Source organism: Microcaecilia unicolor, chromosome 11, assembly GCF_901765095.1.
Source record: "Microcaecilia unicolor chromosome 11, aMicUni1.1, whole genome shotgun sequence".
In the NCBI taxonomy this organism is placed as follows: Eukaryota; Metazoa; Chordata; class Amphibia; order Gymnophiona; family Siphonopidae; genus Microcaecilia; species Microcaecilia unicolor.
In genome coordinates, this window is record NC_044041.1 from 110,272,558 (window position 1) to 110,289,017 (window position 16,460).

At 42.5% G+C, this 16,460-nt stretch overlaps 1 protein-coding gene across 3 annotated transcripts in view; it reads right to left on the reverse strand.

The window, feature by feature from the left end:
- Nucleotides 1-16,460, reverse strand: part of TUT1 (terminal uridylyl transferase 1, U6 snRNA-specific) — a 39,177-nt gene that overhangs the window by 15,339 nt on the left and 7,378 nt on the right. For 2 of the 3 annotated variants that reach the window (XM_030220239.1, XM_030220242.1), the window contains exons 2-8: nucleotides 12,049-12,239; nucleotides 11,558-11,767; nucleotides 11,028-11,142; nucleotides 10,815-10,945; nucleotides 10,313-10,542; nucleotides 5,712-5,821; nucleotides 5,340-5,462 (exon numbers count right to left, since the gene is read on the reverse strand). In XM_030220239.1, the coding sequence (XP_030076099.1) occupies nucleotides 5,340-5,462; nucleotides 5,712-5,821; nucleotides 10,313-10,542; nucleotides 10,815-10,945; nucleotides 11,028-11,142; nucleotides 11,558-11,767; nucleotides 12,049-12,239 (1,110 nt within the window). The remainder of the gene's footprint in view (nucleotides 1-5,339; nucleotides 5,463-5,711; nucleotides 5,822-10,312; nucleotides 10,543-10,814; nucleotides 10,946-11,027; nucleotides 11,143-11,557; nucleotides 11,768-12,048; nucleotides 12,240-16,460) is intronic. The other variant, XM_030220240.1, reaches the window with a different exon arrangement.

Consider the following 16,460-nt stretch of genomic DNA (forward strand, 5'->3'; position numbering starts at 1 on the left):
GATTTCTTCTTAGGAGCTTCCCTGCAAGAATCCTGCCAAACAATAGACTATTCAAGACACTCTTGCAAAGTTGCTCACTTTGGGGTGGTGGTTCCTAATCCCACAAATCAGTAGGGAATGAGAAGATATTCCATCTATTTCACTGTTCCCAAGAAGGATGGTTCCTTTTGGTCAACGCTAGACCTCAAAAATTTAAATTGTTTTCTCCACTTCCCATGGAGACACTCAGATTAGTGATCACGTCAGTTCAGCCAGGCGAGTTCTTCACTGCCTTAGATCTCAAGGAGACCTTCCATATTCCAGTTTGGCCCCCACATTGATTTTCAAGCTTTTCTGTTTTCGGACAACATTTTCAGTTTCGAGTGCTGCCCTTCAGGCTAGTCAATGCTCCCAGGACCTTTTCCAAAGTAATTGTAGTTGTGGCAGCATTTCTATGACAGAAGGGAAGAAGAGTACATCCATATTTACACAACTGGCTGATCCAAGCCTCTTCCATCCAGGACAGTCTTTGAGCCACAGAATGGGTGGTACAGAGCAGTTTGCAACCCACACAGAGTTTGGGGTATCTAGGAGTGTTGTTTGATACCAGCCAGGGCAAGGTTTTTCTTTCAGAATACAGTGCTGAAGCTTCACCTGCAGGTCAGGCGCCTCTTGCTCCACCCCAGTCCAAAAGCTTGAGATTACATATACACATACTTTGCTCTCTGGTGGCAACTCTGGAAGTGGTCCCTTGTGCAAGAACTCATGTGAACTTTACAGAGTTTCCTTCTCAGAAGATGGTCTCCAATGGTTCACAGCTATAACATGTGTTTGCCTTAAACCACTCAGGCCCACTACGGTGTGCAATGGTAGTTGGATCGAGTCACTCTCCTGAAGGGAATTCCATTGCACATCAAAGAATTGGACAGTAGTCACTACAGATGTCAGTCTTTTCGGTTGGGGAGGTCATTGTTAGGACCAGGTGGTTCAGGGCGAGTGGCTCCTGGCCGAAACAAGGTGGTTGATCAATCATCTAGAATTGAAAGCTGTTTGCCTCAGCCTCCAAGCATTCCAGCAGCTGATCTGGAACAAACCAGTGTAAGTCCTTTTGGACAATACTACCGTGGTAGCACAAGCAGGGAGGAACAAGGAGTGTCTCTTTAGCCTTTAGGCTTCTACTAGCACTGTCAACAGTGAACATTGCAGGGGAAAGAGAATCTTCAAGATGACTTTCTTAGCAGACAGCTTCTGGATCCAGCAGAATGGGATTATCCAGGAAGGCCTTTGACCTCACTATGGTGACTACATGGTTCACCCCGAAGGCCATGAAGTGCCCCAGTTCTTCAGCTGTTGTAGAGAACAGGGAGTGGAGGGCATAGATGCCCTGGTGTAAAGATGGCCAATAGGGGGCCTTCTCTATGGGTTCCCTCATGGCTAATGATAGGGAAAGAACTTCATCACATTGCTTCTCATCTGGAGCCAGTCATGCTGGTAGCACCACACTGGCCCAGAAGAACTTATTTGCCCAAGTGTTCAAGGGGCTACTGTCTCAGGTACTAATCCAGATGGAAGAGCCCCCCTCCCTCCTTTTTTGGTCTTACAGTCTTGGCACTCGAGAGGTTGAAGTAAGATGTAGAAGATACTCAGATGAAGAGATTACCACCTTCTTACAGGCTTGAAAGAGTCTACTTCTACAGTTTATGCCAAGATATAGAAGTCATTTGAGGGCTGGTGTTCACAAAGGTCTCTCTTTCCCTTCAGCACATCCTTATATCAAATTCTGGCCTTTCTGCAGGATGGTCTTACCAAGTGTTTAGACTTAGGGTCCTTGAAAGTCCAAGTAGCAGCACTGGCCTGCTTTCCGTGTAGGTTGCATACCTTATTTTTGATGGTCCATCCCAAGGTGGTGTTTTGTCTCAAAAGGCATTTTAATCTGGTACTTCAAAGGCTCAAATAACAGTTTCTGTAAGGACTGATGAAAGCAACCTTGAGGATCTCACCTTATAAATGGTGTTTTCTAGTGGCCGTTACCTTGGCAAGATGACTTTTGGAGCTCACGCTCTCTTCCAGAGATCCCTTCCTTTGCTTTACTGAAGGGAGGAGTCTCCATTCGTGCAGTCCCTTCTTTCCTTCTAAAAAAGTTGTCTTAGCCTTTCAAATGTATCAAATTATTCTTCCCTCATTCGGTAGAGAGGAAGTTGGAGTTTCAGTCTTTGAAATGACTGGATGCACAGAGTCCTGATGCAATATTTGGATGCAGTTAATGAGCAACTGCTTTTTTTTCAGTTTTGGACGAAACCTAAACTGCCAGAAAGCTTTTAAACAAAAATTCAGCTGAAAATCACCACCTGGTTTCAGCCAAAACCAAAACTGAAAACGCAAGTTTGGTTGTGTGAATGTGAGTGAATGCGAACCAGTGAGGGTCACTGGGGACTGTCAGAGCTTGCAGTCTGCACCTCTCTGCAAAACCCACAGTATCCAAGCCAGAATATAATAATTTAAATAATGAAAGACCATATTTTACATTCAAGTAAAATAGCCTCCACACACACGAACTGCAGTTAATGAAAACTAAAACCCACAGTGTTTTCAGAGTGGCTGACTACGCCATACTTGGGAGTGACAGTTGATGTCATAACTCCACAAAGTGGCTAATTCCTAAGGAGCATATAATGTAGAATGGAACAAACCTGCTTTTCTCAGTGGAAATTGGAGCAACATAAGCTAAGAACTGGGCTTTCCAAAGGTCTCGCCCTAGGTATCAAAGGTCTTACCTTGGCCTCACATCTGTCTTTCTGATCTGCCATGCTCATATTTGCACTGCATCATCTCCGGATCTCCTACCACAGCCAGAAACCCTCAACTTCACCCCCCCCCATTAGTAAAGTTAGTAACTGAGAGACAGCTGACCAGGCTCTGTGCACATGTACATATTTGATTGGTTACCCTGTCCAGGTTGGGCAGTGTAACCATACACTGGTGTAATAAAAGTGAATTTTAAAGATCGTTTTTCAACTCTGTCTTGACCGACCAGTGCACTCGGGGTCTGTATTGTTGATTAGAAGTAATTATGTTTAAAAATGATTAACTTTGATTGTGTGAAGTTGGAATGCATTAGATAAGACACAGCTCTAATTAATTTGGTATGTGAAGAGGAGGACGGTGCTTGTTTTCGGAGTTCAGCCTGGCCACCTGGACTTGGAAAACATGTGACTACATTCCCACAGTATGGTTTGTTTACTTAAACAGAGAAGCATTCTGTAATTTTCCTTAGCTCTGAATATGAGTTCTAAGCTTTATGAAAACAGGAGTTTCTTTCAGTGAAATTGGGAGCTCATCTGTGAGTAACGTAGGAACTGCGCAGAGAACCTTGTTCCTGGTCAACGAAGCTCCTGGCTCTCGTTGTGAACCAGGCCCCCCCCAGCTGATGTTAAGAGCCTGGATGATGTAAGGACCAGTGATGTATGTATAGTGTATTATTGCTTCTTTTCCTGGTCTAAGAACTCTTAGCACTGCTTAGATGTAGAGACCAGTGATGTAATGACTGTTTATATAGCTAATCATTGTGTGAATATACCTAATCATTGTATATATCTTAATCATTGTAGATTTTGGCACCTCTAATTAAAGGTCTCATTTACCTAATACGAATCCAAAAGAATCCACAGTAATTATTGAGTAGTCTGTGTCAGTGAGACAGGTTGTAAATCCATAGCAGTACAACTGGTAATTTTTAGGGGAACTTCTTTTCTTTGGCTTTTTACGCTGATATTTCATCTCTGTGCACTGTCGAGATACAGCCACAAGTCTCTACAGGCCAGACCCTTCATGTCCCCTCCCCATGCACGGGAGGATAGGGATTGCCATGAGTACCGTCTACCTGTAACCAGAAGCTGGTGTGAGCTGATTATTCTGCTGGCATCATATTAAAGGCATTTTTTTGTATCCTATTTCCTGGGTGAATGTACAAGTCTAGTCTATGCACATTTGTCACCAAAAAACACAAAAGAATTCAATGTACCAGCAGAAGTTACTGCTGTTCTAAATCAGCTTATGCCAAATTTACATAAATTCCTGCTAAAAATGTGTATTAAAAGCATCTATTTGGAACACTCTATTTACCATATAAATTGTGCAGGATCATAACTGCATTACTTGCAATCGCAGTACCAAAAAAGTCCCCCCCCCCCCCCCCCCATATTCCCTAGTAGTGCAGTCAAGGCAGCAGATCCTCCCTGCCCCAACTACAAACCCAGACCACCACGGATTGTAAAATAGGCCCAGGGAAGTCTAAGAGGGGGGTGGGGTAAGAACTGGGGATAAACAGGCAAAGAACACATTTTTGGCCTCCATTGAAAATATGGCTGAAAATTACCTTTCAGCCAAAACCAGGCACAAAAGGATTTGGGGCCAGTTTTGTCACCAAAACTGAAACTTGGTTGGCCCATACTAATGAGTTTTGCAAATCTGTTCTGTTTAGTGAGAGAAGAAAGGGTGAGGCGGCATCAAAGGCCACTACTGTGCGTTGACTAAAGGAGCCGATGTCGTCAGCTTATCTCCTGGGAGTGAAATGGCCCTCCTTGTTGCTAAGGCACATTCTATAAGGGAGGTTGCCACATCCTGGGCAGATTTAGAGCTGTTCCCCATAGGGTACTTGTAGAACAGCGACAGTCTTCTTTGAATACCAATTTTTTTTTTTTTTTTTTAAAGAGTAAATGTTGCTGCTAGGCAAGAGGATTTCTTTGGGGCCTCAGTATTCCCTCCCCTAGTGAAGGCTGCTTTGTCATGTCCCATACATATTGGACTGGTCTGGTGAGAATGCTAAGGAAGAAGAAATTAAGGCTTACATGCTAATTTTCTTTTAGCCTCACCAAACTAGTCCGACTTCCCACCCAGATTTCTAGTTTATATTTTTTCCTCACAGTTCAACTCTTCAGTTATAAACACATTATGTGGATAATGTTTGAATGAAAGTCTGCAATGATGCATAGGTTTGGAATTTCTTATAGAAATTTCTATTGCTTTGCTATTCAAATACTGATGTGCTAGAGCTACAGCTAGCCTTAGGAAAAAAAAACCACAAAAGTGTCTCTAGCTGTATATCTCCACCTGCTGGTCGACGGCATATAAACACCCACATGTATTGGGCTGGTCTGGTGACACTAAAGGAAAAAAAATTAACAGGTAAGCCCTAATTTCTCCTTTGGGAGAGGAAGAGCAATGTTTTCACTTTTCATGAATTCTTTATAAAAGGATATCAACATGTAGAATTCAGGAAATCATTTGTCAGGAAATGCACTCATATTATGCCCAGGATTCCCTGCATTCCTATATACAGCATTCAAGGCCCACATGCTCACCTGCCAACTCCTTTAACTGAGCAACTGCAGGCAGTACAGGGGGGCTCCGAGTCTGCAGAAAGAAGAGTGCCAGCAGTGTCAACGCATAATTATTCAACAGAGGACCTCCTCCAAAGGGGTTTCCTGAGAGACAGAGAGAGAGGCAGAGGCATTAAAAGACATGCACAGCCCACTACTTCCCTTCCACACACCCTGATCTCCAAATAATCAATTCCTAAACAGTGACTCCCCACAGCCCACTAGCCTCTAACCCTCCTCTCCGTCAACTATCTATCCATGAACGACTTACATCCTCCATCAAATCTTGATCCCTGAGGAGGGGGGAGGAAAGATGAGAGACCCCCAGACACTAGATAAAGTCCCATGGCTCACCAGCAAGTTCCTTCTGCTTGGCCCAGTAGCGCAATGTGTACACCAGGGGGCGGACCCTATCATCCACTTCTGCATAAAGCTGCAGCAGACGTGTGTTACAGAAGGCCAGCCTATGGAGAAAAGTCAGAGAGTTTGAGGAAATCAGCAACCATCCCCAAGAAAATACGCTCAGTCTTGGATACTGATCTTACATGCTGTCACGAAAATGCATAGCCACCCACCTTGGGTTACCCTGCGGCCACTCAGAGGATCTATCCCCAGCACAGCTCAGGTCCGCTTTCACCTGCTGCTTGTGCTCTTCACTAGCACCCTCCTCCCACCGACTGGGTCCCAACTGCCTCTGTGTGAGTCTCCCGCTCTCAAATTATCCCCAGTAATTTCTGTTTTACTGGAGGTCACACTCCCAGTGGTCCCAGTTCCCAGAAAGCACTCACAGACCCAGCACACAAACCACCAGGATTCTTTATCAGTCCAGACAAAGAGACAAACTGAAGATTGTTCAATTTTCAAGACAATAAACAATGAACAAAAAATATGCAATCAGCAAAAACAATAACAGGTAACTGAAATATGGATCAATTATAACCCAGAGCATGAGAGACCTTATAACAAAGTTCCATCTGGAAGGTATACAAGAGGGAATTCTCCAGATGGAAAACTATAATTCTAGAATGAGCTCATATACTGGTAGAGCTATTATCTCTTTTGATGCAGAGTATGATTGGAGAATAGATCTAAAATCTCTCCTGTTACCCAGGGGTTAGAGTGTCACTAGCGAGAGAATTTTTGAAATTTTTTGCACACATGTAGAATAAGCAAATTCTTCAGAGCAGTGATCCTTGTGATTTTTCTGGGGAGGAGAAGGCTTATGGCAGGGGGAGACATCCAATGGAATTAGGTCCCAGTGGTGAATAACAGCAGTCTGAAGGCACAGGCAAGCGCCAAGGTTGAGGATATGAATAAGGAGGAGAGTTGTTCACCTGTACTGTCTTCCAAGCTGGCAGACTTCTGCGAGAGATGTGGCATAGTGTCTGTTGCTTGTAATATGCTGACACTGCCTGCTCCAAATCTTCTGAGGAGTTGAAGAAGTGCTGCTCTGTCAAGTCTGAGGGACAGGGGACTGACAGGCTGAGGAAGGGTATGGCTCCCTAACTGGAGTTGTATTGCTTAGCCAGTGAACCCTCTAGTTGTGAGGGATAGGAGAATTTATGTCTCTTGATTTAAACTGTAGCCACCTTATTAGAAAACATGGTGTGGTTTTCCTGTTTGTGAGAATGACTAACACACTTAGAAGATATGTATTTCTTTTTCTCTCTCTGTTTACCTGCTGGTTTGCTTACTGTGCTGACAGACCACAGGAGTTTAGAACTGGTCTGAGGAGGTGGGGGTGGTGTGAAGGTCCTGATGCTGCAAGCCTTGCACAACACAGCCTCCAGCTGCAGGTAGAAGGATATTAGCTCGCTGTGTGGTTTAAGTTTCCTTGCCATTTTCCATTATTTTGAACCCCTAAAGAGGATTTGAAGTCCAAGGCAGCAAGACAAACAAAAATCTGCCCATTTTGTGTGACCCCCCCCCCCCCCCCAAAACAAAGGGGGGGGGGCAAAATTGACCCATCTGCAGAACTGAATCATTCTGTGCTAGGGCTTGTGAACCAAACTGGAAGTAATATAATAAACTCTGCTGGAACACTTATGAGGAGAAGAGAAACCAAGGAGGTGAAGAGGTGTGCTAAGCACATGTCTGTGGATGTTAAAGACTGTATGCTCACTTCACCTACAGAGGCAGTGTGGGGGCCCCTGCTCATGCTCAGAGAAGGAGGTATAAAAATCATGTCACCTAGAGCAGCATCTGCCAAGTTGGTCCTGGAGTACCCCCTTGCCAGTCAGGTTTTCAGGATATCCACAATGAACATGCATGAAAGAAATCTGCATACAATGGAGGCAGTGTATGCAAATCAGGAATGGACACTGTTTAGAAATACCATCTTGGAAGCCCAGACCAGATGCATTCCACGTATTTACAAAGGTGGAAAGAAGAGAAAACGACAGCCAGCATGGTTAAAAGGTGAAGTGAAAGAGGCTATTAGAGCTAAAAGAATGCGAAAAGAACCAAATGAGGAAAATAAGAAGCAACATAAGCACTGGCAAGTTAGATGCAAAGCATTGATAAAGAAGGCTAAAAGATAATATGAAGAGAAACTTGTCACAGAGGCAGAAACTGGATTAAACACAATGTATATCAGAAATAGAAAGCCTGTGAGGGAATCTATGGGACCATTAGATCAGGAGCACTTAGAAAGGATATGGCCATAACGGAAAAACTGATTGAATTCTTTGCTTTGGTCTTTACGGAAGAAGATGTAAGAGATCTGCCTGTACCAGAAATGGTTTTCAAGGGTGATGATCCAGAGGAACTGAAAGAAATTTCAGTGAACCTGGAAGACATACTGAGCCAAATTAGAGAAGTAAATCACCTGGACCTGATGGCATGTATCCAAGGGTACTAAAAGAACTCAAAACATGAAATTGCTGATCTGCAATCAGTAATCTATTGGTAAAGTTGTCCGTAGTACCTGAAGGGGGCCAATGTGACACTGGTTTTTAAAAAGGGTTCCAGGGGTGATCTGGGCAATTACAGATCAGTAAGCCTGATATCAGTGCTGGGTGAAATACTGGAAACTACTATAAAGAATTAAATTACGGAGCACATAAATAAACATGGTTTAATGGGACACAGTCAGAATGGTTTCAGCAAAGGTAAGTCTTGTCTCACAATTTGTCTCATTTCTTTCGGAAAGTTCTGACAAAACTTCCTCATTAAAGACTCCTGAGAACATTAAAGAGCCATGGGATAGGAGGCAATGTTGGAGGTGGCCAATGTGATGCTGATTTTCAAAAAGGGTTCCAGGGGTGATCTGGGAAATTACAGATCGGTAAGCCCGACGTCAGTGCCGAGTAAAATAGTGGAAACTACTATAAAGAATTAAATTATGGAACACTTAAATAAACACAGTCAAAATGGTTTCAGCCAAGGGAAGTCTTGCCTCACCAATTTGCTTTATTTCTTTGAAGGCGTGAATAAACATGTACCTAGATTTTCAGAAAGCTTTTGATAAAGTTCCTCCTGATAACATTAAAGAGTCATGGGATAAGAGGCAATATTCTGCTGTAGATTAAGAATTGGTTATTGGACAGAAAACAGAGAGTAGAGTTAAAATGGCCATTTCTCTCAATAGAAGATGGGTAAATAGTAGTGTGCTGCAGGGATCTGTGCTGTTTAATATATTTATAAATCATCTGGAAATTGGAACAACAAGCGAAGTGATTACATTTTCAGATGACACAAAACTATTGTTAAAACATATGCAGACTGTGAAAAATTGCAGGAAAGGGGATGGGACTTGATTTTCCCCCTTTTCTATGGTTACAACCAAAGAGGTTTACATATTATAAACAGGTACTTATTTTGTAATTGGGGCAATGGAGGGTTAAGTGAAGTGCCCAGAGTCACGAGGAGTTGCAGTGGGAATCAAACCCAGTTCACCACTATCAAAGCCTGCTGCACTAACCACTAGGCTACTCCTCTACCAATCCCAATTTCCTAAGGAAGACCTTAAGAAATTGGAAGTCTGGGCATCCAAATGGCAGATGAAATTTAATGTGGACAAATGCAAAGTGATGCACATTGGGAAGAATAATCCAAATCACAGTTACCTAATGCTAGGGTTCAAGCTGGGGGTCAGCAACCCCCCCCCAAAAAAAAAAAAATCTTCTGCCCAGTGTGCGAAGACAGCCAAAAAAGCAAACAGGATGCTAGGAAATATTAGGAAAGGGATGGTAACAAGACCAAAAATACTATGATGCCTCTGTATCGCTCCACGGTGTGACCTCACCTTGAGTATTGTGTTTAGTTCCGATAGCCACATCTTAAAAAAGATATAGTGGAATTAGAAAAGAAGAGTGACCAAAATGATAACGGGGATGGAACTCCTGTTGTATAAGGAAAGGCGAGGTTAGGGCTCTTTAGCTTGGAAAAGAGATGGCTGAGGGGAGATATGATTGATGTCTACAAAATCTTGAATGGTGCAGAACAATTAGAAATGAATCAATTTTTCACTCTTTCAAAAAGTAGAAAGACTAGGAGATTCTCAATGAAGTTACATGGAAATACTTTTAAAACAAATAGGAGGAAATATTTTTTCACTCAATGAATAGTTAAGCTCTGGAGGATGTACTATCAGCGTTTAGCATATTTGGATTTAAAAAAAAAAAAGGTTTAGACAAGTTCCTGAAAGAAAAGTACATAGTCTGCTACTTAGACATGGGGCAGTCACTGCTTGCCCTGAAATTGGTCGCATGGAATGTTGCTATTATTTGGGTTTCTGCCAGGTACTTGTACCCTGGATTGGCCACATTTGGAAACCAGATACTGGGCTAGATGGACCATTATTCTGATCCAGTATGGCTACTCTTATGTTAAAACCTGACAGGCAAGGGGGTAAGCCAGGAGTGAGTTGGGAAACACTTGACTAGAGTGTGTCTGCATTCCCCTGGCTACTCTACAAAGTTGTTATACAGAGTTGCCCCCCTCCCTTTCCTCACCTGTTGTTGATGGAAATGTCACCTTGAAGCGCAGACTCTTTATGCTGGAATTTGACAACAGGCAGCCGTGCAGATGTCAGTGCCTGCACACCATGCACGCCAGGTACACACTGTCGTAGTACTGCTGCTATCAACTCCAGGATCTCCGATGTGGATGCAGATTCCAGGTCCACATCACTCAAAATGGAGTCCTCAGATAGAGTATCCAATGGAACCTTATCCTCGTTCTGCTAAGAAAGACAATGGCATGAAGAAAGAATACAAACATTCCCCTCCTGAAGAGCAAATGAGTAAGCATGTTGCTGAGATAGTAAGTGGGGTTGGTAAGGAGAAAGGAACAGAAAAGACCATCTCACCTTGCTATGGAACAGTACTGTGGGTAATGGACACACAGGTGGTGTCCTCCCTAGGGGCTAAAGTGAGGATAGATGGGAAAGGACAAAGGTGGCCTCATTTGTCCTGGGGCAGTAAGAGGAAGGACATACAGAAGGGAACCGCTCACCTTCTCTTCCTGGGGCTTCCTGGCATTCGCCTGGAAAGTTTTTGTGTGCTCCAGATCCAGAAACAAATCCAAGTCACAGCAATGAACTTCAAAACTGTTCACTGAGGAGCCAAAAGGGAGGACCTCACAGCCTGCAGAAAGACAGCTTATTAGTACATCTCTGACTTTATCAGACAGCAAAAAATGAGATGAAGACTTCGTTTACAGACCTACCAGGAAAGAATTCAGAAAAAACCTCCTGGAGTAATGTGACTAGCAGGTCTCGCAACCTGCGCTCATTCTCCGAGAACTGGAAAAGGGTGACCAGTTGCTTCAGCTGCTCATCCACCTGCAGACAGACAAACAGAGGGAATGTCCACATTCTTACCGAATTGTTTCCTACTTTCCACATGCCTACTCCAGATAGGAATCTAGGGATGACATCTGTACCCACTGGTCCTCAATGCTCCCAGTGCTGCCCTGCACTTTACCTTTCACAGGAAGGCCTGACAACATCTATATCTTTCAATAACCTTAGTGCTGACCAACTCTCCCTTGCCCAGAGAGAAGCAGAGGGGTAATCTCAGTACCTTGAGCCTTCCCCTCGTCTCATTCATCCTTACATAGAACTGGGGCTAAAGCAACGGCATGAATGATGGAAGGCCACACTCTCCTACAAGAGGCATTGGACTGGTTGCCCCAGTATATTCCCTGACCTTGAGTCAGCAAATCATGAATGACAGCAATGCCAGGGCTGAACTTACATCACTGCAGAGACACAATGCCTGGGACAGTTTCTCTGGGCTCAGCTCTTGGCCCCTTGCAGACCCCTGCTTCTTGGGAAGGATGTACTTAAACTCTTTCTTGTCACGAGGCTTCACACGCAGCTTCTGCCCGTCCATGCAGTGTTGAGGGTGGGAGAGGACTTTCTGCAGGACTGTCTGATCCTGGAGCTCTATGATCGCATAGACTCCCTATGGAAAACAAAGCAGGAGACCGTAAGTCAGTAGCCAGTACTTGCATCACAGACAGTGCCCCTACCTCTCTGCCCATTCAGAAACCCTCTGAAATAATCAAACACCAACATTTTTAAACATTATCTACTGTACCTGAATGCAACTCACCTTAAGCTACCAAAGAAAAAAAGTCATGAGGTAAACAAAAAAGTACCCATATCAAGAGCCTCAATATTTACCAGTTATGGCCTTTTTTTTTTAAACCTCAGCTGAAAGGGAAAAGGCACAGCCATTTTTACCTTCTCTTTATCCATTACTATGCTACAGATGGTTCCAAAGCTCGAGAAATAATCTGATAGCTCCAGCTCTGATGTTTCTCTCCGGAAGCCGCTGACAAAGATGCTCTTTTCTTCCTGAGACTTCCTCTGAGCCCGCACTTCAGCTAGCTTCCGATGCTTCTTCCCTCGCAAGTGATCATCCAGGCTTGATCCTGTCGGGAAGAGGGAGCTGTTCAGAGAGAGGAGCAGGACTGCAGATCAGCTCAGCTCCTGGTGTGGGAGGAGGGGAAACGAAGAGAGAATTGGAGACAACCTACAATTCCAAATGATTGGTTGCTAGATCAAATGTGTGACTCATACCCAAGTGGTTTACATATTACATACAGGTACTTTTTTCTATCACTACTGGACTCATAATTAAAGTTTTTCATAACTGGGGCAATAGAGGGTTAAGTGACTTGCCCAGGGTCACAAATAGTCAAAGTCATCCATCTGAAATTGAATTTTTGTACATTCATGTGCAATATCAGAATGGACATTTTTTTTCTAATATCTATACATATACAGATATCAACAAGGTCCTGCATTTTGAAAGCTTTCATAACATAGCCTTGAAAGTCAATTTACCTTACAGCCAGTTCCTTAGGCTTAGAAGATGGTGTTCTGGCACTAAGGATTTTAAAGGGATATCTGACGAAATGTACAACTGATTTATTGCATGAGGCTATCCAGAGGGAGGAAGGGATATAATAGAGATATGAAAACTGATAAATTGCTATTGGTTATGAAAGAGAAAAGGATGACAGGCTTATATGTACCATGAAGTTTAGTCATCTGTACAACATTGGCACATAGTTCAGAATTTGAAAATATTACAACTGCTTATAAATGGAGAAAAAAAAACCCCTAAGAGACATGTTGGTACCATCCGCAATGACAAGGAAAGACAGACTGCCCAAGCAACCAGCTCAGGGATATTTTAAATAGAGGAGATGAGATGTTCTATTTGAGAAATATTATTAAAAATCATTGTGCTTATACATTCAGGTACTGGCCAGATTATCCATTTGCAACATTTTTCAGCTTGTGAAACAGAAGGTGTAATTTATGTGGCTCTCTGCTCTTGTAACCTTTTATACATTGGTAAAGTCAAAAGAAAGTTTAGAACCAATATCAGAGAAGTTATATAAAAAGAAAGTCTATGGATAAACCATTACTTGAACATGCTTTGGATAAAGATTACAAATTTCTGATTTCAGAATTTATGTACTCTATGTAGAAACATAGAAGCATGACAACAGATAAGGGCCAAATGACCATTCCAGTCTGCCCTTCCTCAGTAACCACTAACTCCTCCTTTTCCTAAGGGATCCCACATGCCTGTCCCACACTTCCTTAAATTGTGACACAGTCTTGATCTCCACCGGGAGGCCATTTCATACATCCACCACCCTTTCCGTGAAGGAGTATTTTCTTAGATTCCTCAGCATATTTCCTCTCAACTTCTTCCTATGCACTCTCATTCTAGGGATTTCCTTCATTTGAAAACGGCTGACCTCCTGTACATTGATGCCACTGAGGTATTAAAATGTCTCCATCATATCCCCCCTCTCCCATCATATACGTGTTGAGGTTTATAAGCCTGTCCCCATATGTTTTATGACAGAGATCGCTTACCAATTTTGTAGCCGCCCTCTGGACCAACTCCATCCTGTGTATATCTTTCCATAGGTGCAGTCTCCAGAATTGCATGCAGTACTCTAAATGGGACCTCACTACAGACCTATACAGGGGCACTATCACCTATTTTTTCCTGCTGGTCATCCCTCTCCCTATGCACCCAAGCATCCCTCTGTCTTTGACAGTCGCCCTTTTTGTTTGGCACCAACGTTATCAGACACAATCACTCCTAAGACCCGCTCTTCTTCCATACACAGAAGCACTTCACCCCTGATATTGTACTGTGCCCCTGGATTCTTGTAACCCAAGTGCAAAACCTTGCATTTCTTAGCATTAAATTTTAATTGCTAATTATCAGACCATTCTTCGTTTTGCCAGATCGTTCCTCATGTCATCCACACCCTCCAGGGTGTCCACTCTATTACAGAGGTTGGTATCATCCGCAAAGAGACAAGATGCTCCTAAGACAAGAACAAAGGTATTTTCTAGAATTTGAATAGTTATACATACGAGTTCAACAAAGAAACTGAATATAGTGTTTTTTGCTGAACTTTCCATATTGTATGGAGTCATTGAATGATGTTTAAACAACTGTTGTTCTCTTTGAACTAATTAGTTAACGTAAATTCTCTCTCATTTTGCCCTTGAGATGTGTGGACTTTTGATATTATCGTTTGAATATAGTGTTATGATATATACTTTTTGGATTCAAAGTAACAAACGCATGTTTATAGATCATACATGCAATTAATTATGAAGTTGACTACAGTGTGTAATAGTATTGTATGGAAATACCATAAAATCTGTTTAAATTATTTTTTATGATTGTGCTACCCTAAATAATGAGATGCATCATAGACTGTACATATATTTTCATATTTTTTAGAACTGCTATTTTATGGTGAGACCACAGTGAACATCTGATTTTGAGTGTCATTTAAGTTAATCCTGTTTTCTACTGATGGATCAAATCAGTGCCCAAGTCGCCCCCTTTTTAATATATTTTTTTTAATCTTTACATTTCAGCTGTTTTAGGGGTATGTTTACCAAGGTGTGTTAGCGCTTCTAACGCGCCTTTAAAGTTAAGGTGTGTTAAACGCTAACGCGCCTGTACATTTCTAAGGGCGCATTAGCGTTTAACACACGTAAACCATTTACGTGTGTTAAAAACGCTAAAGCGCCTATAGCTCACCTTAGGCATTAGTTAGTTAACTAGAGTCTACAATCTGCAATTTTATGGGAACAGATAGTTTTAATTTATGGTTGCTGAATGTCTTCCAAGGTAAATTTTGGGTTTGGATTAGAACTTTATTGCACAGTTGTTCTCATACCAATAATTGGAAAAGACTGCTCATTTCAGAAGACTCCTGGGATGTCATGTGTCAATCACTACTTTAGTGCGAGGAGGGAGAAACAAGATGGCGTCCGGAAGGGAACGCTAGCCAGACGGCTCGTCACCCGTTTTCCCTCAATCTTCAACAATTATTACCTGGAGATGCCAAAGCGGAGGGGCAAGCAGCGGGTGACTCCTTCCACAGCTGCTGTGGTTTCGGGACCGATGGACCGTTTTGCAATGCCTGAGAGAGGTACGGGGCAGGATTCCTCGCTGCAGGAGGGAGCGATGGGAGGTTCCTCGCTCCCTCAGCTTGAGGCCGATATCACCTTTAGCCCCGAACAGCGGAGACCTCCGATGATGCCGGCAAGGGGTCTACAGCAGGGGCAGGAAGCACTCGGCGTCTCTGACCTGGAAGTGCATCCAGTAGAGGGAACTGCAGCAGACCAAGAATTGCCGGCTTTGGAAGCCGGAGGAAGAAGAATCAGTGAATTGCTGGCTGGGAATCAGGAGCAGACATTGAAGAAAGATTTGACTGAGCTTGCTATACCCAGTAAGTCATTTTTGCCTTCTAAACCTGGGAATATAACTCTTGACTCGATTTGGGAAGCCTTGGTAGGGCTCGAGAATTCTTTTTCACAGAAGATATCTCAGGTGCTACAAGCAACTCAATTGCCTTTGGAAAAAATTGAAACTTTAGAAAATAGAATGAGTAATACTGAGAAATCTTTATTGTCATATAATGAAGCATTAAAAACTTCTCAACAAATACAAACTAATTTGATAAAAGAGAATATTATATTGCATCAAAAGACTGAAAATTTGGAAAATCAACTAAGAGCTAAAACTCTTAGGTTGATAAATTTTCCAAAAACCTCATTAATGGCTCCACTAATAAAGTTTAAGAAATATTTATCAGACATTTTAAAGATTCCCAAACAAGCATATCCTCCAATTTCAAAAATTCACTATTTACCTCCATATAAAATTGAGAAACAAAAAGATATAGTGGGCCAACAAGAACAAAGCTCTGATGCTTCATTTGACATATTGAATTTAACGCAAGAATTTCAAAAAGAAGAAATGACGACTCCAGCAACATTGATTGTCTCTTTTGTGTTAGAACCCGACCGCGATTGGGTCCTTAAACAATTTTTCCGTCATAGAGATGAACTCTTTATGAATAATAAAATTAGAGTATTTCCAGACATTGCTAGAGCAACACAAAAGAGACGCCAAGCGTTTTTGAAGCTCCGTCCAAGGGTCCTACAGTTGGGAGGACTATTCTGGTTAAACTTTCCATGTAAATGCGTGATAAAAGTTAGCTCAGTTAAATATATTTTCTATGATGCAATTCAATTGAGCAATTTTCTTGATTCTAAGTTTGCAACTAATCCTAGTCAGCAAATGCAGGCTCTGT